Source organism: Rhamphochromis longiceps, linkage group LG14 (genome assembly GCF_057381845.1).
Source record: "Rhamphochromis longiceps isolate RC_006_pf linkage group LG14, R_longiceps_female_GT1.1, whole genome shotgun sequence".
NCBI lineage: Eukaryota > Metazoa > Chordata > Actinopteri > Cichliformes > Cichlidae > Rhamphochromis > Rhamphochromis longiceps.
In genome coordinates, this window is record NC_140570.1 from 25,139,319 (window position 1) to 25,166,059 (window position 26,741).

General features: G+C 43.0%; 1 protein-coding gene across 2 annotated transcripts; it reads right to left on the reverse strand.

Annotated features, from left to right (window-relative positions):
* Positions 1 to 83: 83 nt before the first annotated feature.
* sh2b2 (SH2B adaptor protein 2) lies at positions 84 to 25,808 on the reverse strand. 2 transcript variants are annotated; one of them, XM_085379316.1, is made up of 9 exons: positions 25,092 to 25,808; positions 14,006 to 14,939; positions 7,332 to 7,433; positions 7,001 to 7,092; positions 6,516 to 6,616; positions 6,250 to 6,411; positions 5,925 to 6,127; positions 5,227 to 5,401; positions 84 to 3,666 (listed from the first exon to the last, which is right to left on the reverse strand). In XM_085379316.1, exons 2-9 carry the CDS (start codon positions 14,906 to 14,908, stop codon positions 3,332 to 3,334), a joined length of 2,073 nt encoding a protein of 690 aa, XP_085235442.1. In that variant the 5' UTR covers positions 14,909 to 14,939; positions 25,092 to 25,808; the 3' UTR covers positions 84 to 3,331. The 2 variants fall into 2 exon arrangements, with proteins under 2 accessions (XP_085235442.1, XP_085235443.1); XM_085379317.1 differs by lacking the exon at positions 25,092 to 25,808 and adding an exon at positions 22,233 to 22,348.
* Between the last annotated feature and the right edge of the window lie 933 nt (positions 25,809 to 26,741).

The window sequence follows — 26,741 nt, forward strand, 5'->3', positions numbered from 1 at the left end:
TGTTGAAACTCTCAAGTCTGTTACCTGCCTGAACTTTTGACCTGTGATGTCTCAGCGGGAATAACTGGAGAAAGCGTGCAAAAGTTTGTTCACATTTTATTCACAGAAATATAAAGTAGTATGTCAAGTACATCACTTTGTACAAAATTGCACAGACTCTTCAAAACTCAGCCAGACAACAGAAAAACTCGGCTGTAGGAGTGTTAAGAAAATAAAAGGGAGACGATGAGTAATCTGCGATATGTGAGATGGCTTTCTTGCAAACAAACAAGAAGAATCAATCAATTGTACATAAGTAAGACTCAATAGGAAAAATGTAATTTTACAACGGCTGAGGAATAAATATGTCTCAAAAATAGGATTCAAATTGGCACATGAACCGCTCCGTCCACTCCTCGACTGCAATCACCTGTGAGGCTACATGGCCGCGCTTGAAGGGGCAGTTAACGCTTGATATGTTTATTACAACTGAAGAAAAGTGTTGCATATGTGCCACCTGTTACAAACAGCTGCTCGCTTGGCTGTTGCACTGTCTGTTTTTTATGCTTTAAGGAGAAAGAAAAAAAAAAAGACTGACATGTTAGGAAATATGCTTGTTCACTGCCTTGCCAAGAGATTGCTGAGATGACTGACAGGAAATGTGAAGCTGCAGTTGCCAAATTTATCTTTTAGATTATTCATTAGAATAAGAGCGTAACAGGCAGAAATCTAGAAGGAAAAAACTCCTCATCTGCCCTCTGTAATCTAAGAGCCTTTCATCTGATGAGCACTAGCATATGCACGTACTTTGAAGGGTTCTGCTTAATCTACTATGCCAACACTTTCCAGATGGACTTAAAATTCTCTATACTGCACAGTTAATCTGGCCTGAAAATACCTGTGATTGGACAAAGTCTCCCTACCACAGGTTAGAGTTTTTAAACCTTCAAAACAAAGCCATGAGAGATGCAGGAATCCAATCATAGTTTTCTTGGATTATTGCTCACTGGTGTCAAAATCATGTTGCCTGCCCCAGTTTTAAGACTGGAGGTAAAGAGGGTTCAGCTAAGATAGGCTGACTCCATTAGAGGTGACAATATCCATCTATGAGCTTCTCCGAGGCTCATTTATGTCTCCTTTATTTAGCACAAATCCCAAACTGCAAGTATGTGCTCTGTTTGGGCGAGCTTGCAGGTTGCTTGGAAAGTAGCTCCAGCCAAAAATTAGTCCAGCATGCAATCAGAACATATTGTTGTACATGTTACACAAGCGAGTCTTGGCCAGGAAAACTGCTCCCTGTGTTTCCAGTCTTTGATTTAAATTAGCTACCTGTTGGCAGCGTGACTTCACAGGAAACAGAACTTCCTGAACTACGGGGCACTTGCAAGATAGCCCAGAATCAACTTTGGTCCTGTGGTAGCTGTAACATTCATGTGGCCAAAAAGCATTTCAAATTTTGACCATGTTTTTGAAAAAAGTGTCTGACACCATAGATATAGTTCAGTTTTTACTTTCCAGAGGGTCACCTAGTGACAAGTCTGGTTTCTAGACATCAAATAAGCACCGTGCGATTTCTACCAGCAATCACCTGACAACAGTCACCACTTACCACAATAACCGACTGCTTTTTACACTCAGGCGAGTTTCTGTTTTAGTTTGACTACAGTGCTAATGTCAGTCCGAGTCACAGCTTTGGAAACACGCCTCCGAGGGAGGATGTCCTGTCATAAATCCCGTGTGGCTCTAGCTTGCAACGAGCAAAATCTGTTCCACTGTAAGAAAATCAAAATGACTGACAGTAATTTTCCGAAAATTGAAATGATCCGGCGCAGGTCCAAATAAGTTCTGCTAATGTTTAGCTCTGTTCTGTCCCATTCATTGAACGCTTTGCTGCTTTTCACTCTCCAATGTAAGTATAACAGAGGCAGTGATAGGAAGTGACGGGGCTCTGGTTGTATTACACTAATTAGTTATTAGCAATATTTCCAAAAATGTCACACTTTTCCTTTTGTGAAAATGATGTTTTTCTTGAATAATTTTCTGCATAAAGCTTATTCCCATGTCGGCACAAATTAAAGCAGTGATGCCATATCTGTCCATTCAAGCATGGCCATGTAGTACCCTTTATTTAACTAGCTGTGTCATTCCAGGTCACACCCAAAAGCTCACCTGCAGGCCACATATACAGTGTACAATACTGCTACCATTCAAAACAACATGTCCCAAGTCCCTCCGATAAATGCTGGATTTGGTATAATTATATTTTCAAGGCATTACTTTAATGTGATCTATATAAACAGGATATCTAATCTACAGGTTATTCATATGCTGAGCGTGAATACAGAACCGTCACCAGATGGAGGGACCCCGAAAACCATGTTTCAGAAACACTACTGTAGCACACCGATCATCGAAAAATATTTGCACTCTACTACACCACCACACACTCATAGAAATACCCCAGTAGGACGACAAAATTGGAGCCACGCTTCCCTGTTCGTGCAGACTTCTATTGTTCATGTTCCATTTAAACAGCTTTAAACTGATTTGTAACACAACATATGACCGTGTGTGTCTGTGTAGAAGAAAATGCTCTCAGTATGCAGGTATGCAGGTTCGGTATGTTTCAAACAGTAAATTAATCAGATAATTGTCAGGCACTAAGACCCTTTAGGCTGTACATGTTTGGGAAAAAACATCTCCGAGCTAACACTAACACACCCATGATTGCTGTACTTATGTTAGTGGAGAGCAAAGACCCAGGGCAGGACTCTGTAGGGAAAGCCCACAGGGAAAGTGAGGATATCCGGGACGGGCTCAAAGCAGCTTTACAAACATTAACAGAGCTCATAAGGGAGGGGCTGTTTCTTCGGGGTCATTTTAAACTCGCAAGCCTTCAGCAGGGTGGTGACACGGGCTCTGCTCCCAGGGAACTATGGGTAAGGGTGAATGGGAAGTGGTCAGTAGAGATGAATCAAAGCCATATGACTCTACTGGATGACTTCCTCTTGCTTTCTCCACCTACGATTACATTCACCACAGCCTTTTTCTGTTTTTTTTAAACAGCTTCTTCTCAACCTTAACCCATCCTTTCCTACCTGTAGCCCTCACTGTTTCCCATTAACCGGCATCCACAGAGAAATCCACAGAGGCGGAGGGTTTTTATGAGCATGGCCACGCTGCTAAGGATCATTATCATCCCATCCCTTGTCAAATCAGAGGAACAGGAAATTGCCTTGAAATAAAAACCGACAAACTGGATGCTTAGTGATCCAGTGATTTGGACCATTTTCATCATCAGCAGAGGAGAGCCCAATGTAGCTTCCAACTTTCTGGACCTGGCCTGGGTCATTTAGTAGAAAGAGTACTGGTTCTCCACAGCTCGGGCCCTGCGAGTCCCATCAGCATCATGATAGTCATCAGATGTACCACTAGAGGCCTCCAGCAGACGTTCAGAGCTATTGCTCCGGCTCTGCAAGCCTCCACCTACTCCTCCTCCAGTACCTGGGTCGCTGCGGGAGAGGGAGGGAAGGGCGGTGGGTGAGGAGGAGGTGCTTGAGGAAAGTGGGGCATCAGATGGAGGCCCCGTAGGTGCTGCGATTCCAGGAAGGTGAAGAGCTGGCTGGGCTGAATCTGTTCGGCACATTGCATCCCTGGATGGAGTAAGGACTGGAGGCGAGGTCACATCTGTAGGAGATTGTGGGGAGAAGAAAGGGATCCTTTTAATAGAGGACATATTAATTATACAGAATATTCTCTGCTACTGCTATTTGTTTGCTGGCTTCCATTAAGAGAGTTGCTTGTAAAAAGCTTCTTCACAGAGCAGTGTGTAAACACAGGCGGTGCGAACCTCCTATATTATCCTTTCTCTCAGAGGGCAATAACACCGACAACACTGTTGCCAAAGACACGCCTGACCAGCGTATCAATAAAGTCTTTTACACCCTGAATCAAACCCTCACTGTGTGTGTGTGTGTGCGTGTGTCTGTCAATGAGTGCGTGAGTGTGTGCAGCATTTGAGGAAACAGAGGACTTCTTTGTGACCACCAGAGTGGCTAGGAGCCGGAGTCTCGGCCTGCATGCAAAACTCCTGCGGTATAATCGCCCCCTCACTCTCCTGTACAGGAGGGCATTTATCCCATGCCAGGAGAGTGGAGGGCAGAAGGTGGGGGTGGGTCTTTTAAATCCAGTATTGTTTACATCTGTGTTTACCAGCTTGCAGTTTTCGAATTCTCTGCCTTTGCTGGTGCATTGCAGTGTATCCAGTTATATTACCTACATCAGATCTGTGGAGTAATGACGCCACTGGTTTGACGTTACACTTTACAGTTACAGATTTATTACAGTTAAGAGTTTAGGTCCAAGCTTATCGATTTCCACAAATATTCTACGTATAAAACTGGTGAGTGAATCCTTCCTAGAGCCGACAGCTGGATGGTGAACGGGTTGAAACAGCTTGCAGAAAAGCAAGGCAGCAGTGAGCAGATGGGAAATTCTGCAGCATAAATAGTATAATATGTTACGTGTATATGATGCAGTGGAGCTCAAGTTGCTCGCCTGAACTAGTTTGCAGGGTTCATGTGATAAACAGTGAGATATAAACAGGTCCAAAGCTCCACAGGAAACCTTACGTGGAGTCTGAGTTTGAGTTCATAACAACCTAATAATCATTAGTGTTAATGATTATTAGGTTTGTGAGTAAAAGTTCAGCAAATTAGCAGCTAAAATTATATTTGCCACTTTATTAGGTACATCTGTTCAACTGCTCATTAATGAAAATATCCAGTTGCCTGATTACATGGCAGCTACTCAGTGCATTTAGGCATGTAGAGATGGCACGGCTGAGATCACCAGCTGAAGTCCAAACTGAGCATCAGAAAGGGGAAGAAAGGTGATTTAAGTGACTTTGAGCATGGCACAGTGTTGCTGCCAGATGGGCTGGCCTCATTATTTCAGAAACTCCAGATCTACTGGAATATTTTCCCACAACCATCTCTAGGTTTACAAAGAAACATACAAAATCCAGTGAGTGATGTCAGCGATCAGAGGAGAGTGGTCAGACTGCTTTTCGCTGATAGGAAGGCAACAGTTACTTAAATAACCACTTTTTACAACTAAGGAATGCAGAAGACCATATCTGAGTGCTGAGACTCAAATCATGGGAAAGTACTAGTAATAGAAGGTATACCAAAATAAAGTAAACGTCGAGTGTACACAACATGTGTTGTAAGTTACTGCACTGATTACCTGTGTTTGAGCTCCGCTGCACTTGTACATAGGAGCGTAATGTGATGTCAGCTGAGCCTCCAGATTCAAGAGGGATGGGGTGGGCGTGGAAGTGTCGCAGCATGTCCGATACGGTGTGGAACCAGAGGTGGTGGACGTGGCACTGCCCATTCTCATTAACTGACAGACGCAAGTGCTGGTAGGAAGAGTGGAAAGGTGGAGGGTGGGGGGCATTAACAAGTAGAGAGAGGAAGTAGAGAAAGAAGAGGAAAAAAACGAGAGACAAAGCAAAGTGCGAGACACAGTGAGCATCAGAAACAATCAGACAAACCAGACCAAGATAGAGGTCAGGACATTATTTGAGAGACTTATTGCTGTGGCAGACCGCCCAAGGCTGACACCAGAGGAAGAGGTGGCAGCTGAAACTTCCTCAGCACTGCCGGCTGGCAGGATGTGATGTGCAGGGATCATGTTACATAAGAGAACATAAAACATTGACATTACTGCAGCTTTTCCAGAGCCTGAGCAACTGCAGTCCCCAGAATTCACAGAACAAAACAATATGTATGTCATTTAGTTAAAGCTGCCAATTTTTTTTAATTAACGAAAATAAAAAATAAACATTTATTTTTTCCAGCTCACCAGATAAAACTGAAATCATTTCCAATGTGCAAGTTTCAGTCACATGACATTGCAGATCGTCCATCTAATCATCTCACCTTGGCTTTGCCCTGGAAGTTGAAGGTGAGGACGTACTCGCCCGGACGCGTCTCGCTTTGACGAATCACAAACAGCCCGTGGCTTCTCGCCCCACCGGCAAGCACCAGCTGAGCTGCACGTACGCGGGACAGCGTGCCATGGAACCACGGGTAACCTGCCAAACTGGCATCTCCATCTGAGTCTTTTGATCCTTCACTGCCACCTAAGCAGCATCACAGGAGAAACCACGGTTTATTTTTCCCCATCTGTAATTTTCTCATGTTTATTTTCTCGTAAACCTGCTTGGATCACCCTGTAAGGAAAATAAAATGAATTCATCATTACCTGCAGAGGAGTTGGAGCCCTGGGCCTCTGGGGATTGGAGGAAGCGCTCTAAAGGCATGTGAGATGGGTGCTGGGTAAAAGGAGGTTCCCTGCAACGGACTGAGGAGGTGCTGTAATGCTCTGCTGCTGTAGAGCACGATCTCTCGGGAGCACGGTACACTCCTAAACATGTTTTTATACATTATTGTATTGGTCAGTGTCAAAACATGTTCACGTTATGTTACACGGTGCTGCATCGGAGACTAAAAAAAAGTCTCTACGCTCACCCTCAGAAAGCAGCTCGCAGCTGCAAGAGGCCACCATGGAGCACTCTTTGGAGGCCTGACCATGAGGACAGGACGCCAACTCGATGTCATCGCCGCTGTCACTGTACACAAGCAGTTGGGTCAGAAGAACCGCAGGAACGTATACACATCCACACACATGAGCAAACAAACATCAGTGAGTCCTAACAGACGACTCTACACAAATCCTACAAGCACCTACACAAGCGACCTTTCTGTTTATGTCCTGAGCTGCACTGACAAATGTCCACTCGTCCAAGAAACTGGGCAGGAATGTCCGCGGTGCAAGCTCGCCCATGTTTATGCTCAAGAAAGTTGTCAAAAACTCTAGTAATTGGATGATTAATGACTGTGTGTGTTCACCCTCCTCCCCCTTTTCCCGTCCACTCTTTCCTCCGCCCCCGCTTCCGTCCCTCTCTCCTTCTTTCCATCTTCAGTCAACAGCAAATATTTATCTGGTGGTTTACCCGGGGTCTATGCAGTCCTGGATGTCAGCAACCCACGAGTTTTTCTGCAGCGAGTCGATGGTTTCCAGGATGTATTCTCCCCCGTTTTCCACCTGTGGAAGCAGCCAAAAACTGCAGTCATACACCGAGCTGTGTTCAGTGCACCACGTCAAAGCAAAAAAAGAAAACCCCACCAAAAAACAGGTGAAGTGGAACTTGACTTCAGCAAAGTCATGGTGTACTTGATTTGCATACCAGACGTTTTTTAAGTTCTGTTTCATATGTAGGGTTTTTCAGTGTTATTGATGTTAAGCAGGAAGTTGTTGTGCACAAATATTTGTGTATTTCCTACCTTAAGAACAAACGTGTTGTCCTTGTCAGGCATCTCCAGCGGCATGGTGGTCCGCACCTCCACAATGGCTGATAAAGGGATGCTAACTTTGGGCTTTGAGGACTACAACATACAAACAGACGCATATTAAAAATAGTGCACATACTAAAGGCATAAAGTAAGCTTGTTGCACTTGACACCAGTGAGTCCCAACAGGTCAGTCAGGACTGAGCCAAGGTTGGTAAGATGAAGGTGTTGGAACCAAATAAACGCATTTGCTAATATACAATAAGTTGATTTTTTAAAATGCTCTTTAACATTTGCCTCCAAAAACTAAGGACACAATCTAAAGTGGGAAAGTTGCTTCTGAACTACTCATACTTTCTGTTGCAGACATGTAAAACATCCTTCCGTTGTGTTCTGAAATTGTGAACCAAGCCCTGTTTCAGATGACCTTAGACTATAAAAGTCCCAAAGCAGAGGAGGCAAATATAATTGGTCCAAAGTTAAAAAGAAAAACATTGGGTTACATCCTACAGGAGGTAACTGCAACACTTGTAAAAGTAGAAACTGTGTATTTTTCTAGCTTTAAATTAGTAGTGCGGTAGTTTAAATAGTACCACTTCACCACTTTACCCCCTCTCTTTAGTGTGAAACACACAAAGATAACTTTTCCAAACCCTCAAACTTCGCTCTCATACATGATAATTAAGGGGCAACATGCAGTCACAACATTTGGTTCAGCCTTAGCAGTACACCCACAGATTAAATAGGACCGCTCAGTTGAAATTAACATTCATTTAAATAACTTTTAAATATCTCCATGGCTCAGATTTTATGCAGTATCTCATTTCAAAGCCTGTTTTTTGGCGATTATTCCTGCTGGCTGACTAACAAATACGACACAGGAAGGCTTTATAAAAGCGTGAACACAGAAAACATGCTGGCCTCATGTTCCCCCTCTGCAGAGAGTTGGATCCAGATGACAATCGCAGCAGATCCGGTGAATGTGTGCCGAGGTTGTGAGCCGTGAGCTGTTTCTGTGTGTGTTTCAGGAAAGGCGGAGTGGGAAGAGGCTGACTGACTGATGGTCAGTCAGAGGCTTTTATCAGCTGATCTGTCTGGAGAAAACACCGTCCTCATCTTGATCCACCTGTGCGGCTGGCTCTTGTCCCCGCCCACAATCCCTCTCTTTGGATCAGATGTCAAAAACCATTTCCTGTAATAAACTATTTCCTGTGCAATCTAAGTGGGCTCCGTCTGTCGAAAAGCCAACCAGTGCACATAGCAGTTTGTGCTTAAAACTCGAATAGTGTGTGGTTATTATCTGAGATAAGTGAGAAAAGTGACTTTGAAAAGGGGGCTTGGCTTCTTTCAAGGGCATAGAAGGCTCTGAGTTGGTATAATGACAGGACGTAAAACAGTTTGAAACAAGACGAATGCATGCATGCAACAGCTTTCCCTGACTGCTGTGTATATGTGCATTACTGTGTTTCTATATTAGTCACTTTCCTGAAAGTAAAGGCTCTGATAAATAAATATTTAGCATTTCACAATGAATAATGCATGAAATGAAAGCTGCAGTAGTGACCAAAAGTACACACATGTTTTTACTTATTTTCTGCCCGTACAAATACAGTTACAATGGTGGATGCTGATATTAAATAATGCAAAAGATTCAGAAAATGAGGTCAGCATATAACTAATCCCTTGTAGCCAATAGCTGAGGCTTCAAGTGATAGAAGATAAAACAGCTTGTTTCAGATAAACTGAGCAGCTTGTCCTAGTATAAAATAAACATGGACTGTTTTGAACTATGAATCATGCAAAGCTACTCTAGTGAAGTGCACCTCTCCTTCTCCTAACATACGAGGTTTTAAATAACCAGGCCCCATCTTTTATTGAAGGCCTCATAGTACCATAGCACCCCTATAGACCACTTTGCGTTCATACTGGTAGTTTTCTTGTGGTTTGTAGGATATTTAAAAGTAGAATGGGAGGCAGAGCCTTCAGCTTTCAGGCTCATCTTCTGTGGAACCAGCTTCCAGTTTGGATTCAGGAGACATTTACCCTCTCTATTTTTGAGATTAGGCTTAAAACATTCATTTTTGATAGAGCTTATAGTTAGGGCTGGATCACGTGTGCCTGAATCCTCCCTTAGTAACCCTGCAACAGGCCTAGGCTGCTGGGGGCTTCCCATGATGCACTGAGTGTTTCTTTGTCACTCACTTCTTTTCACTCTCTGTGTAATTGTACACCACTTTGCATTTCATCAATAGTTATTGTTAATTTTTGGCTCTCCTCTACAGTGTGTCTTTTGTCCCGTCTTCCTCCCTGAGCCTGGTTTTGTCTGAGGTTTCTTCCTGTTAAAATGGACTTTTTCCTTCCCACTGTCACCAAGTGTTTGCTCACAGGGAGTCATCAGATCACTGTATTATTGTAGAGGCTTTACCTTACAATGTAAAACGCCTTGAGGCAACTGTGGCTGTGATTTGGTGCTATATAAATAAAACTGAATTCAACTTAACTGAATAAATAATGTGGAGCTAAAAATAAGCACAATAGTTCCACCTTTAAAGCTGGTCCTTAGGTTAACTGCCTCTGCTGCTACTCTTCCGCTTTAGTTTGTGCAGGTTAGTTTTGTGGTGCGAACCAGAGCGGGTTATCTCAGGCATTGCTGCTGTGTCATAATGCAGGCAGCGAAAGCGTGCTGCAGTGTGCCGTCTCTGCCACACAGAGCAGCCAGCAGATAGATGGACCTGACAGGGACGGAGCTGGAGTCAGAGCCAGGAGCGGGCAAGAGTGAGATTTTATGAGTCAGTTTATCTTTCATGCACTGTTGACTCTGCACTGTTATGACTTGTACTGCGCGAATACGATGGCAGTGATAAAGCAAGTCAGAGAGTTGCAGAGCAGGACCGTCGAAATGCATGTGTTTAATTAATGTGTCATCAAGGCTGTAACCGCCGCTCTGAAGTCTCAGGCTTGTTCACAGCTGATAATAATTTTCCCAGTTTGGATGTTAATAGAAGTTAACAGATGAAACTGCTTTAGAGCCGTCATTACGTTTTTTGTTCTTTTTGTAGTTCTTAGCAACTTGGCAGAGTTCGAGTGACTGACAAAACTATTTTGGTTCCCATTTTCAGTTGGTCACTGCTGACAGTTTGCCAAAGGCGCGGAAGCGATCGATATTTATTTTTTGCACATGAAAGGGAAACTTTGTGATCCCCTCACCTTATAGAAATCAATGTAAGAGCTTCCTCTCTCCCTCTCTTTCCCACAGTCTCAGCTTTTCTACTTTCATACCCCCCCACCCCCCGCACGTCTGCATCCCACCTGTCCTTACCCCTCTCCCCCATATTCCCACCAGCCATGATCAAAGGACAGTGGCAGATTTACACACAATCAGCTGCACAGCCTTGTGGCCTACTTAAGGTCAGGGGCAATGATCTGGAAATCCCATATAGACAAATGTGAAGGGTGTGTGCACACACGTGAGCGCGTGGTTTGAACTGTGTCGTTCTGCGTCAGCAGGGCTGGATCGCCCAACTAAATTTAAAACTAGAATTTAGGAAGTGCTACTACTACTGGTTATTTTTATTACTTCATCACTTTTTAAACATTTTCCTAATCTATAAATAGACTTGAGGAACTAGAAATGCACTAAGCTTGGAAAATTAAAACTGCTAAAGACAGAACTCGCAATACCAATAATGGCTGTGAAAAAAACTAGTTTCTTTTTCCATACCATTATCTGTTTTTGTTTTTGTCAGCTGGGTATGTTGAGAACACTGAAAAACTTTAAAATATATGGAGATGAGGACAAATTACTAAAAATTAAGAGGAACTTAGCTGAAATCTTATTATAATAACATAAATCTCTGTTTGTTTGTTTGAGTCTTCGGCCGCCCTATCATGATCAGGGGTTGAGCAACCAAACGTGGCACACGGGTACAATCTTAGGTCCCGAAAGGTTCATATTTATACTGGATATACATGTTGCCTCACAAACTTCTAGCAATGGGCTGAAAAGACTTATGTTTTGCATTTATGCAACTACAACATCTGAAAATAAAATAAAAGCTTCTTATAGTTTTCTTATTGTCTTCACATCAATAACGGCTCACGTATATACAGAACAACTGAATTATACATCCTAGCAACCACATAGCAACAGGCTAAAATGTCAGATTTTTAGCATCTAAACAACATCCAGCACTATGTCTGTGCTGGTTCTCAGTGATTCGGGTCAAACTAGTCTTTGTGAAGACACGTCCCCTCTTATCCAAGAGGCCTCTTCAGCTTTAAAACAACTGGAGTAGAGACCACCCCTTTGGAGGTGACCCACTACTGACCATGTGAGTCCTCACATGAACCAAAGGCCAGTGTCCATAGGTGAAACCTCTATGAGACACTACCCCGCCATCATGTGAGGCTATGACTCATGTGAGTCACCTGAGAGGGGGTTGAAATACGTCACTGTGTAAGAACTGAAAGAGCCTCTCGGATGAGAGGCCAAACATCTCCACAAACCAAAAAAAGTTCAGCTGCCTTCATTTTCAAGCTCTGACCACCCATATTTATTCATCTCTGACGGAGATTAACTATATCAGTTTGTCAAAAGCACGAACAGGCCAAAAGAAACACGCCAACAACAACAACAACAATCTGAGACACTTAAGATTATTGTTTTAGTTGACTGATAAGAAAAACATCTTTCAGGATTATTATTAGATTAAACAACAAAGAGCTGGTGTCCACTTCTCAAATTCTAAGGATTTCAGGTTTTGCACACTTTTTTACATTTGAAAGCCAAAAACAACTATCTGATTAATGCAATAATAATAAATAATAGCTGATCCATTTTCATCGTAATCATTTTTTCCTTAACTCTCCACCAGAGATGGGTCAAGAAACTTGATACCAGATCCAGCCAGACTAGCCCGTACACGACTACTGGTAAGTGCCTCGGCAGACGGTGCTGTTATGGGTTTTTATGCAACGTTAATTAATTTTGACATAGATAATGTTTTCAAATTCCTAACTGACCCAAATAATGACAAAGCTGCCGGTCTTAGGCGATTATATTTGACATTGCTGTGTGTTTACATTCGGTTCTCTGGTCATGGCTGACTGATCAAACACGTGAGCCACATGAAAACACAGCTCACTCCAGCGAATGACGCTGATAGGATGTGCCAAACTTAAAATGCAACCTCCTCAATTTATTATTAACTGAAAAGTCTGCAGTTAATAAGTTAGGGTTAGGGCATCATTATTAACCTTTTTTTTTAAATGCTACTAGAGTTTAGGCAAGCAGCAATCGCAGTGGAAAACAGTCAGCCTCTAAAGTCAAACACCTGCTCAGTGGTTAGATAAGGAAACCCAGACAGGGTTAGGCATGTTTATCACAAAAGATTTAAAACCTTTCATTCCAGCACAGTTTCACCTTTCCTCAGCTGTCCTATTTTGTCTATCATGGTTTTTAAAATGTCTAGAGCAGGGGTGTTAAACATAAGGCCTGGGGGCAAGAATTGGCCAGGCAAAGACTCCAATCTGGGCCATTGGATGTCTTTGGAATAACTGAAGGAGAGTGAAGATTTTGGACTTTTATTGTATTGTTGTATTTTCCTGGTTGTGTAGCTTTTCCTACTGATAATGAGCTCATCCATTGCCATTCATACACAACGTCAAAGTAATTAAGTAGTAGATAAACATTTAAATAAAAGAAAAGTTCCCATCTACTCTAGAAATGATAGTCTGGGCCATGAGCTACCAGAACTTTAACTCTGTAATTTTACACATTTAATTTTTTCCATCCATCCATTCGCGTCCGCTTATTCTTTTCAGGGTCGCGGGGGGCGCTGGAGCCTATCCCAGCTGTCATAGGGCGAGAGGCGGGGTACACCCTGGACAGGTCGCCAGTCTGTCGCAGGGCCAACACACAGGGACAGACAACAGCACTCACATTCACACCTAGTGGCAATTTGGATTAACCAATTAACCTATCCCCACAAGCTGCATGTCTTTGGACAGTGGGAAGAAGCCGGAGTACCCGGAGAGAACCCACGCAAACACGGGGAGAACAAATCAAAAATCAAATCAAATCACTTTTATTGTCACATCACATGTGCAGGCACACTGGCACAGCACATGCGAGTGAAATTCTTGTGTGCGAGCCCCACAAGCAACAGAGATGTGCAAACTCCACACAGAAAGACTCCGGCCTGATGGTGGAATTGAACTCAGGACCTTCTTGCTGTGTGGCAACAGTGCTAACCACTGTGCCAACCACTGTGCCACCGTGCTGCCCATTAAATTTTTTGTGCTGACAAATTTCTTTCATTTATGACAGCAGCAATTCTTTATCGTGAAGAAAAACTGAGATGTTCTATTGAAACTGCACTTCTTTGGCTTATATTATCTTAAATATTTTAAATGTTTAGTTAAACTTCGGACCTTTAACTGGTCCGGCCCACTGCCTGTAGGCTGTGACATAAAGTGAGTTTGACATCCCTGGTCTACAGGGAGCACCTGACCTCAGAGGCATGCTTACTTTGTACACCTTCATGCCTGCTAAGTATAAAGTTTAGACAATAAACATCACTGGTTAGCATGCCAATGTGTAATAAGAATGGGCTGCTGTTATGATAAGCACATTCCAAGTATTGATAAGAGTATCAGTGTTGATATACCTTGGGTGGTACATAGAACTCTAGCAGGAACCTCTCCCCTTCCTCCCTCTTTGCCTTCCTCAGCAGCAGGCGGCACTTCTGCCACTGTGCAGCACCCATACAGTTTGTGTCATCAGCCACCATGTATCTCAGTGCTCCCTCTCTCTGGATTTCCAGGAGCTCAGCCTTGTGGCCTTGGGAACCCCGTGGAAGCCGAAGCTTTTGGGACCACTTCTCCCCGCCCGCAGCCTCCCCTCCTCCTCCCCCATTAGCCTTCCTGGTCCCAGAGGGCGCATCGGGTTCAGGGGAAGCCCGTCTATGCCACATTTCCTTCACCCCATCCACCACACACAGGCTCATGTTCCTCAGGGAGAAGCCCTTCTTGAATCGAGCCTTTGGGTGACTGACTGAAACGTCCTCTGAACTGCGAGACTGTCCGAGAGCGGAGACCTTGTGGGTCGTCTGAGGGCCCCTGGAGGCAGTGGTGCCGCTGCCTCCCCCATTTATTCCTCCCCCTCCGCTGTCCATACTGTCCAGGGAATCACTCGAAGCCCCGGCGTCCTTGCGTCTCTGGTAAAGGTCGTGACCGTAGGACAGCGGGCAACCCTGGATCCCCAGGAAAGGAACGATGCTGTACTTTGTCGCTGTGTTGGAGCCGTCCTCTCCCGGAGAGGATGCTTGGTTTTCCCGGGCCTGGGTCAGCGCTGCAGAGAAGCACTCTAAGAAGTGTTGGGCAAAGTGCTGCGAGAAGCTGGCATCGGCGCCTGGCGAGTCATAGCAGGGGTTCTCCGACAGAAAGCGCTGGAACTTGTCAGCGAAGTCTGCAGCAGAGGCTCGAGCATGGAGCTCACAGAACTCTCGCCAGTCGGGCAGCGGGCACGAGGAGGAGAGCTCGGGGCTACCGGGCAAAACCGCTCCGTTCATCACTGGGCCATGCCAACCCACCGAGGAGAGGCTGAAGGGGAGGAAGAAGAGCACAGTTAGTGTGGAAACTATAAATGGACTGCGACATGAATTTATCCATCTCTTGGTCTTGGATGTCACACGCAACAGTTGTGGCACAGCCTGCATGTGTGATGGCACAAAGAAGAAGATGAGGCAGACTGCAAACCAGCTTGTTTGTCATTACAATATTTACATCTTAATCATATGAAAAATGAAGTGATTTTCAGTGAAATATTTACTAATAAAATATTACACATTTTTACTTTTTTTGCACTGTTAAGCAAAACAGCTTCTTCTATGATTTATGTACACAATGTTAACAGCGTTATAGGATATGTGAAATCAGCCTATTTGTCATTTTTCTAACAGACAATTACATTTTTTAATAGTTTATTTATCGTAAGAAGATATTCAATCTAAAAGAAAAACCTCTTTAAAATATCAGTCTATGAGGATATAAACGCCACCGCGTTTCTAAAAAGCCAGAGAATGACAGAAAGCGTGCCCCGAGTGTCCTCAGTTGCCGTTATAGCTCTGGCGCACAAACAGCCCCCCATTTCACTGTGTTGGGGCTTTATTCACTTTGACTTTGAGTCCAGATGTGTGACAGTCCAAGATTATGAGCAGTGCTGGCATGCCATGAAGGGCTGAAGTTGCCATGTGCGCAGATTCGATGTGACAGCGGATCGAAAGGAAATGATCCACAAAAGCTCGGTCTCTATCACTTCTGAGCCTCGCCAATTGATCATTTGTGACGCGCGCTGAGCTAATCTGAACGATCTGGAAGTGTGTTCTGTCAGATCAGGTTAGCGCGGATTGCAAATTCAACACAAACCGATCCTCTTTACATCCTGTGTGTCTCACTCGTTGGCGCTTTTCTAAATAATGAGTATTTATGAGAGTTGCTCTGATCCACTCATCCTTGCATTCCTCTGCCCTCCAGCAGGTGTGCGTTTGCATGATTCACTCCTCAACCTACCCTCTCTGGCCCCAGCAATGCCAGAGCGCAGCACATCACTGCAAAAACTCTTCGCTGCACAGTCAGAGTCATACCATCTTTGTGTCAGTAGCAACATCCAACGACAGTTTTCACCTCCCTCCCCTTCTCACTCCCTCTCTCTGCTTCAGCGCGCGAGTGACTAACACAGCATTAGCAAAGAGTGCCAAACCATCAAAAACACGCTGGTTTGATTATTTCTGTAAAAGAACGCAGATAACAAAGAAGTTAACATGTGAGTGGGCAGGCCGGGCAACATACACAAAGGGATAGCTAACACTCCCCGCGCCGCGAAGGCTTATTCTCAGAGCTGCCGGGCTTCTCTTGGCAGTTGACTCACAGTAAGAGCTCAAATGTTTGCTTACTGAAATTGCACTCTTAAACCAAATCATGCATACATTTGCACTGCAGAGTTTCCTGGAATTTCTCTGGCAAGCAGCTTTGTTGTCATTTTCAAAAGCATCAGTGTGGGTTGTCTTTTCAGAAAGGATTAGCGCTCTCGCCGCTGGAATGAAGTCTGACACGCATGTTCAACTACAAGCCAGTCGCTTTCTTTCGTTTCTTCTCCCACAGATCTGAAACAAACTGTTTGCCAGATCACAGAGAGGATGTGATAAAGGGAGCTCACTAGCACATCTTAGATTCTAAGACCTGGTGTTAAAATTTTAGAGGAGTGCGGTGATGGTTAGAGACACTTGAAAGTAAAGGAACGGCTCAGATTAACAAGGGAAAAAATGAGAATGGTTAATGTTTTCCTTTAAACTGCAGCTATTCACAAATCTATGGGAATCTGGACTTATTTTACTCCTTTACTTCATTTAAGTGTGACGAAGCGGGTGGGTCAGGGGTCTCAGTTTAAACAGATGTACAAGTTATGGTTTATTTTAGTCACATCTTCTGGATGAACCTCTTTATACTCCTCACCAGTTACCCAGTTCTCATCTATGACCCACCAAAATAGTGTTTGTGGTGGCTCGGGATTTAGAGCAGGTCGTCAACTATTCAAAACATCAGTTTGATCCCCAGCTCGTGCATCTGTATACTGAAGTGTCCTTGAGACACTTCCTGAATGCATCCATGTTTCCCATGGATTGCATGTGTGCATGAGAGTGAAAAATGTGTCTTTGGATGCAGCTTACGTTGTAAGAAGCTTCTGGGTTTAAACCCATCTGACGACGATCATCAGGTTAACTGGTGATTGTAGTGACTGTCGGCGTAATCGTAAATGCAGAGGGTGTGCCAGCACGATTTAATGAATTCACTGAAACTTGATAAGTGGAAAAAAACTGTTTTTACTATAATACGTGTACTGATTTTCCTAAATCTTACCTCTGACATATATCTGCTATACAATATCATTTTTTTTTAAAAATGTTTTTAATAAATAGAACTACAATTGAAACCAAAGTAAAAGAAAACATTTTCAAACAATAAAAACTAAACTGAAACAAGAAAACCTGTCCTGGAAAAACTGTTAAAAAAATAAAGTTAAAATGAAATCCGAATTAAAAACTAATTAGAAAATACAAAACTATAATAAATCTGCTGAATTCAGTTGAACTAAGCATAAAGGAGTCTTCATGCATTGAGTCCACACAATTCACTCAGTTACAAATCGCAAATTAGCAACAGATTAATGTTAAATGTCCAAAGTTGCATCTATGCCTTTAAAGGGTTAAAAAGATAATCCATCAAGCTCCACAGGAATGCACTGCACTGTCCACTGGAGCAAAATGTAACATGTGTCACTGCAATTACCATACTTTACTTGAAACAAAGGAGGCCTAAAGACGTTTTTAAGTTTTGATCGCTTGGGATAAACATGCAAACTCCACCTATAAAGACTCCAGCTGGACAATGGATTTGAACACAGGACCTACTGGCTGTGAGGCGACTGTACCACCAATACTGAATAGTGAAGAAAAATGAAAGAGAGGCACCGAAATACATCCTAAGAGGTATCAGACAGACACAGTGGTCATTTTGTGACTCTGTTCAGTTTCACAAACCAAAGAAAAATCATTTGTGAACCTAAAAATGTAAACTGCATGTTGCTGACTGGAAATGTCAAAGAATAGAAATCAGCCAGTCAAATTCGGATGGAAGGTAAAAATATTATGACTAGCAAATTAAGACAAAGTGCATCATTGATTTCAGGTAGGACAGAACGTGTTAGGCATCCACAGAACAGTATAGCTTCTGGAAAGAGTGACAATGGACCTGAACCCAAATCCATTCATTTACCAATTATTACAATTAACTCTTATTAAATATTATAAAGACCATTCAAGCCTAGATTTATTAGAAAGTATACAGGGTGATTTTCATAACTCAACAGTACAAGGTTTGCTTTTATAATGCCTTATAACTGATTATAAAGCATTAGTAAATGTCTTATTATCCCCAATGTTAAAACTTATTAGGAGAAAGTTGCTAAACGTTTAAAAGTAAAAAGCTAAATTCTCTTTCCACTCATTCATGAACTTCATTCACGAATCTATCACTTCATTCATCTAAACATCCATTCATTCTTTCTTTCACGGCACACAAGATTTAACCCAGTGTTGTAATAATTATCTCCCTCGCCTTGTGTGTGTGTGTGTGTGTCTGCTTGTGTGTGTGTTGCTGTTGCTGTTGCCAAGGCAAGAAAGTCAATATCCATTCAGCTATTTAAAAACCTGCACTGGGCCCACTTTCCACTCATTCAGCAGAAAAACAACAACACATTGTGAGGTGCGATTCTCACACTCCTGCCCTTCTGTAAAGATGAGGATGCGCCTCTCTCAAGGATACTGAAATGACTACACACACATACACACACTAACACTGACACACTCAGTCATCGAGTCAGCATGAAACTCAAGCCATGAGACGCTGGAGGAAGTGGACGGCATTATGGTTTTCTGAGGCTCAGCAAACTGAGACTGACTACATACTGGAAAGACACACGGGGATCTAAAGTTTAAATGATGGCAGAAACAGCCAAAGCAGAGTGATGGGGGGAGGTGATGCAGTGCGGATGAGAGAGGTGTGTGGTGGAAATAGTTGAGCTCTTTACTTGAAGTACTGACCAGAAATGTGTTTTGGGAACACATTTTTTCACTTTACATTTGACCTGAAGCGGAGGGAAAGGTTCAACTCTTTTTCCTAACGTTTGTTTGACAGATGTACTTCAGACAGTTTAAGTTTCATAAACCTAACAACACATTAAGATTAAACTGATATCTTTAAGTGAATATGTTGTGCTCTGGCCAATATATTCACTCATGGCTTGAGTTTCATGCTGACTTGATGACTGAGTGAGTTAGTGTTAGGGGGAAGCATACATCTACAACTGCGTTAGCCTGTCTTTATGTGCTGCAGGAGAGGATATCTACAGACAGGAGTAGTGCTGTGATGGCTCTGCCCAAACTCACTGACAAGAAAGGTACTAAGAGGAGTCAGGTATGGAAATACCTCGTGGACACCTGGCACTGTCTTTGTGGAAGCAGTTATTTTTCTATGGGCTAAAATGTTTGTATCAGCTAATGCTACATAAAAGCTTAAGCTAACGTAATGTAGCATTAAGTAGGCTACTCAGCAACCATGCTAACATTTTACCCTGTGTCCTTTGAGCAAAATATAAAGTCAACATTTTAATGATATAGAATGCCACTGATTTAAAACCACTTTTTAATAAAGGAGGTCATCTATAAGTACACAGAAAACTTAGGCATGGAAAATCCTGTCATACTACTTGTATTGTCACAGACCTGCTACATTTCTGTTATTGTGACTTCCTGTGTTTTCTCCACTTGAAAAAAGCAAACACTATGTTGTGTTGCTGGTGATGCAAAAATTTATCTACTTTGCTAAGGCACAAAAAAAGAAAGTAGTATTGAAGTAGAAAAACAGCAAAAGTCAAAAGCAAACGTTTTGGAGTTTTTTTGTTTGCTTTTTTTCAAACGTTTCTAAAAAGTCTCATTTTTATCAAGCTCTTTGTAATATGGTTACAAAAAGTGAAAAGTTCATGATAAACTACACCTATGAATGGCTTTTTTAAAATTACCATTGTTTGAGAATTCGGGCATAAAACGGCCTTCGCGTGTTGATCTGGGATGTGTGTGAGGAACATATTCAGCATTTTAGCTGCTAAATATTCCACTGCTGACAGCAGCGAGTCACCTGTTTCTGCTTCTAATTACAAAGGAGCAATTTATAGGTTTATCACAACAAGCAAACTTTTCCTTTAACTCTACTTTAACTCAAAGGCCGTTAAATTTACTGTGGAGTATTTTTCTGTTGTTGTATAGGTACATTTGATAAAGTAAAGAACCTGAATACTTTTTCCACCACTTGAAGGGGGCATGTGTTTGCTCCACAGGCCAGCTGCTAAAACAATCAGTGATGTGTGGAGGTGGAGGAGACAAGGGGAGCGTAAAGAAAGGGAGACAAACTGCAGGATGGGGGGAGCAGGGGCACCCTGTAGTTTCTCACATTGCCGCGACTCCCCTCAGATTTTTTTTCAGCTCCAATGATTTGGAAGCAAAAGAAATAAAACAGACTTAAGGGGAGTCGTGGGGAATCTAAAAATGTTTACCTCCATCCTCCAGGCCTCGAAAGGCCCTTTTCCTTCCTGTTACTTGTCCCTATCGGTTGTAAAAATCTACCACTCCTGTGCACCCACCACCTCCTCCTGCTGGTGCGTTCCCCCAGGGGAGGGGGCAGATATCTCTGTCAGGTGGTCGGGAGCTCTGTCTGTAACTGTAAACTGACTCTGGGGGAGACTGCAGAGAGATTACTGTGCAGGGAGAAGTGATTGGCTATAGCCTGCAAAACACATCATACAAAATCCATTCACTTCATGTACCTTGTAGAGCTCTCACAGGACTGAACTGAGCAGAGGTAGGAATTACACATGCCTGATTAATACTGTGGTGTTTTGGGTAGTAATATAGAGCTACTGAGGAAATGATACTTTAGCTAAGCGGACCGGATGCACATGGATTTTTATTTATGTAGCCATGTCTACTTCTGTGCACTTTCAGGGATAAACACTGCACTTGCCTTTTAACAGACTTATATGCCCTATATGCTGCAAGCAGCTGCGTGCCAGGAGCACAGTCTCTGCGATTGTCTGATGAGGATGATTGGTGATGTTGTGCTCCCACTCCAGGGAGTTTGAGCCCAGACATGTTTTCTAAGATTAGCCTGCTATACAGGACAGCACACAGCTAGCAGCACACTCAGTACAGTGATGTACACATACAACATCTTCAGCGCTCTCTGAATTAATTAACAATGTGTTCTTATATAAGATGGAAATATGGCAGCGCTTTGAAATGGACAAACGATATACTGTTTATGTGTTTATGCTCTGTGTGTGCATTTGCACACAGATTTGTGCGCACCATTCATACATGCCAAAGCTAAACAAACTCAGTGGACACTTTATTAGGTATGGATTGATACTACTGGGTTGGATCCAACAAGCTGTTGGAAACATTCCTTGATGATTTTAGTCCATGTGGGCGTGATAGCATCACAAAGTTCCTGCACGTCCATGATGTCAATCTCCCGTTCCACCACATCCCAAAAGTAGATTGGATGGAGATCTGGTGACTGTGGAGGCCATTTGATTGTGTTTAAGACACCAGCTTGAGTTGATTGCCCTTTGTGACATGTGCATGACCTGTAGACAACAGAGCATGAGTACACTGTGGTCATATAGGGATGGACATGGGCAGCAACGATGCAAAGGTAGCCTCTGGTTTAGACCAGATTCTGACCCTACCTCACAAATATGGCTGCAGAAATCGAAATCTAGACCAGGCAACGTTTATCCAATCTCCACCAGAACCAAAGCGTTGCCTATTGTCTGGTTTTGCCCGTGTGAAGTAACTATAACAGCACAGCACTACTATAAAAGTATAGAGTTGAAATAGATCCCCTCCCATTAATGAGTTAAAACTTAAGAAACAAAACAAGAAAAACACATTAAAACAGTTAAAACAACCAACCAATTCTGGATAAAGTTAGTCAGTCAGTACTAATACCTGAAACCATTTTAAGACCATTCAAAGTTGTACTGCAACATACCTGCACATCAGCTGCCAAACACATTAATGTTAAATATTGGAGTTGCTCCATATAGTGCCTTTAAATAAAGAGATGAATCAAAATGCTTCATGCAAAATTAAGATTTCCCTTTGCAGCAGAAACATGCTGCAGAATAAACAGGATAGCTCTTTTGTTTTGATACTTCACGCTAAAGGAGGACCGAAGCAGACACAGGAGGAAAGTCACGCTGACAAAAAACTGACTCACCTACAGAAGACACAATACGGATTATTACAGCAGTCTTCCAGGTGTGTGTAGGAGTAAAGATAGCAAAAGAGAAAGAAGGGTACTATGCACTCCAGGTTTGCCACTACAGACGAAGAAAGGATGATGGGAGTGGAAGGAAAACCAGAAGAGATGTAGAAAAAAAAAAAAAGAGTGAAATCCCAGGAGAGAGAAACTCGAGATAGAGAGGTATGATAGGGAAGGGGATTAGACGCTGCAGCGAGAGAAAGAGCAGAAATAGAGGTCAGCAGTGATAGACCCCGACCTTCGACTACTTTTAGATCTGTTCACTTCAGAGGAGCTGGTCAGTGACCTTTAACCCAAGCGGTGATAACCTCATTTCACCCCAAAGCTCCTGAATGCCTGGAAGAGTTTCTGTCCTGTAACACAGGACCACCGCAGAGAGCGTCTATGTTCACTGGACGGGTGATGGCGCACGCAGACAGACGTTATGAAAGCTATACAGCCCTGATCCAGACACTGATATGCCTGAGCTGTCTGTGCGAGCCTGTGTATGTGCGCGCAGCGGCAGACAGATACAACAATGATAAGAAGCCAGTGGTGATGGAGATCGAGCATTCCTGAGGACCAAATCACCAAACTGTGACTGCACACAAATAAACTGAGTTGGCTCACCTGTGGGAGTTTTTTTCCCAGACGCTACTAATGATGTAGGTACGGCCTCATTGCTCAGATATTAAACACATAAATTAGCGTGTCCTCTGCAGGCAGACTTTCCTCTCTCTCTCTCTCGCTCTCTCACATGCTTCCTCTGGCAAGCGGTGACAATGTAAATGTTGAGTGAGCTCAAGCATCCATATGGCAGCCAGTGATAAAGGACGAAGTGTGTGGGAGATGCACATTGCACCACTGACTTCCATTTCCTGTCTCTCACCCACCAGGTCTAACTAATTTCACAGATGACCACAGGCCTCTCACAAAGAAGCACACAGAAGGAGGAATACTGTACAACCTGTGTGAGCGTCGAGTCTTTCAGCTGCTGGACTAGATGGGCTTTTAATTTGTGGTGAAGCTGATGCAGAAAACAGCACGATGATAGTGCCGACAGAGGTTGGAGACAGCCGCTTACACAGATCTATGTAACATTACTTTGTGGTTAACTTCAGCTGTGGATTTGTCCCTGTAGTTTTCTTATGAAGTCATCGTATTTCATCTTTTCAGTCTCACACGCCTTAAATGATGTAAAGTAAAACGTGAGCAAATCTGAATCTGAATATTTAGATCTGCACAGAAATCTAATTTTCATTACTGATCAATCTGTTGGTTATTTTTATAATTCGTGTGCCTGTGTGGGTTTCCTCCAGGGGCTCCAGTTTCCTCCCACAGTCCACAGTCATGCATGTTAGGTTAGCTGTAGATATGAATGTGAGCGTAGTCGCCACCGGTGCTCTTTAATGGACTCGCACTCAGTCCTGTTTACCCCACCCCTCCCTGTGCCAAAGTAACCCACCACCCTGACGCTGTTTCAGTTACACAAGAAATATTTTTTATGTTTATCTAACTGATTGAATATCATATAATAAATAGCTAAGCTTAATAGGCATGTCGGTACATGTCAAAGTTTGAGTAATGGTATCCTCAAGTCTTTTTTAACCACATAGAATATTACAAAGGTTTCTCCTAGAATCTGAGCTACTTTCTGCACAGCCATGTCTACAGTTTACAGGTCATGGTCCAAAAAGGAGAAAATATCCAATGAGCACCAGTTCTTTGGGTGAAAAGTGCTTTACTGATGTCAGAGGTCAGAGAAGAATGGCCAGACTGCGTTGAGCTGATAGGAAGGCAACAGTAACCATAGTTACCCCCAACATATGCAGAAGAGCATAATGATGTGGGGATTTAAAATCCTAGTTAAACATCACAAAACAAAAACAGCACCGCCAGTGCAATATTAGAGAATTTAGTTAGAAAATACGGGAATAATATGCTGTTTTCCTTCTATTACTTCAATAGAAAACCATAACCTAGAGACAGAGACGCAGTTCAGCCTCGGAGGAGTGTTAGCAGAATGGTACAATGATGTAAACATAACAAATACGAGCAGGCCCGCATCCTGGTCCAATCTGACTGATAAGGCTTCATATTGACTGATTGTCTCACATAACCAATAAAAAGACACATAAGAGAAAGTCAATAGTAGGCCTATAACAGGCCCACTGCAGGCCCGGGGAGCCTATTTAAAGCCGACAGTGAATCGCTGTGCAGGCTGCGCACTGGACTTCATGAATGGGAATCGGCAGCAGCCTCCTGCTGAATGGCTGACAGACACAGGTCCAAACGCGGGCGATGAATGGGAGTCCGCGTGTAGAGTCACGAGCTGGTACACTGATTCTGGATCCTCGCGAGCGGAACCGGACTGTACATCATACCAGATCACATCAGGCCCCCCGAGCCCTCCTGTGAGCCACCACACCGACTCCCCCAAGTCTATTAAACAGATTATCGGAAAAGCCCCCCTTCTTACACCGCGACCCCCCTCAAAACCAGGAAGCCTCACACACAACCCCCCCAAACAAGCCGCTATCATCATCAAAAGACCGCACTCGCTCTCTGCCTGGCTCTGAGCGCAGGTTTAAGCTGCGGGGATGAAGCGGGTTTAACACCCAAACAGAGCAGCGTCTTCTCCGCCTCAGCACCTGGAGGTGTGCTGCTGCTGCTGCTGTCCTCGACAAATCACGATGCTGACTCCTTTCTGCTGTCAGCACGAGCACACGAGAAAGGCTCTGCAGAAATGTCTAACCCTGCGCGTCAGGATGGTCCAGACGCGCTAAATAAGAAATAAAACGCAGCGACGGCTTCTGCGGTGCCATCAGCTCTCACCTCAATACAGGAGTGCTGTCATGACGCTGGTGTGTCTGAGGCGATCCCGGTGAGGTTGTTCACTTTTCGGGATCAAACATGGTCATTCCCCGGGCTCGGCTGCTGTCTTTACGCGAGCTCACAGCCGGTCAGCTCTACCTCCATCTCCGCTCGACGCACTATGCTGCTCCTGCTGAACGCCTGGCTCCGCTCTCCACAGACCACCATCAACCAGGGAGAGTCACAAAAGCTGCTACTTCCGCTTACTGCTTTCAGAATAGAGCTAAAAGTTTAAGGGGAAGGAATGAGTTGCCTGTAAAAAGCTTGATTATATATGTTCACAGACACGCCAAAAGTAGCTGTGTCTGGGTGGAAATTGGAGGACGAGGACATTTTTTCCTAAGATATTAACATGATGTGTGACGTGCCAGTTGTTCTCCAGCTCCTTATTGTGAATTATGGAAACCTGAACAAGCTTGGTCAATCTGACAGAACAATGGGATCATGTGGTTTTGTTGATTTTCTTAGTGGTACTTTTATAATCATATTCTGGAAAACACTATGAAATACAGACTAAAGTTAGATGAATGTATTGTAACACAGCTATGATTTAGGCGAATTATATATACCACAAACTTGTCATTTCAAACCAAAGAATCTTGATTTATTATGTATGAATTACCCAAATTTATACTAGAAAACAGGAAGAATTTCTTATATAAATAATATTAAACTAAACTAAGGTGGTACTTGGTTACTATGAGTCCTTTTTTAGAAAGCAATGAGCGTTCAGGAACATAAAAAAGGAAGTATACCACAGATTCCCTAAATTACATAATAACTAATAATAAAAATACATTTTATAAACCTCTGTAGCAAAACAGAAAAGTGTCTTCCAAATAATTTCAGTTAAGTTCAATCTCATTTATATCGCACCACATTACAACAACAGTCAGCTCAAGTGGGTTCATTCTGTAAGGTAAAGGCCCTACAGAGAAAACCCCCCTCCCACAAAAGCAAGACTTTGGCAACAGTGGGAAGTAAAAGAAACTCCCTTTTAACAGGAAGAAAAATCTAATTCACTTAGGACTGAAAGGTTGAGGGTGAGTGGAAGAAGACAGGACAAAAGTCACACTAGAAGAGAGGAATAGATTAATAATGAGTAATGAATAAAGTCAGTGATGATGATACTCTGCAGTGTTTCTACTTGTTGGTCTAGTAGAAAACGAGCTTCTAGCTGTTTTTATCATTAGTTTTATGATCAATCAGGATTTCTATCAATATAAGAGAAAATTTTCCAGGGAAGTAACAAAAGTGGGGCCGTTTATAGTTTTGCTTTTAATGCAACTTTCAGATCACACAATGCTGATTTCTGTATATTAAACACATGTGTTCTTCATTGGGTGATCACAAACTGACTGAAGCCTGGTTTCTATGAGTTATAGTGCACTGCGCTTTCCGTTATCTGAACATGGAAATACAGAACTGAAAATACATGCTGTGCAGTTAAACTGCTTGGTTCCTTAAAATCATTTTTAAAGATAACTCACTCTTTGTTCAGATTTAGCATCCACAGAAAACACACACACACTTTCGTTGCAAATTTTTGAATCACTTTCAGCATTATCACGAGGGTCTTTTATTTTGAAGGCGCATTAAAATGCTGTCATT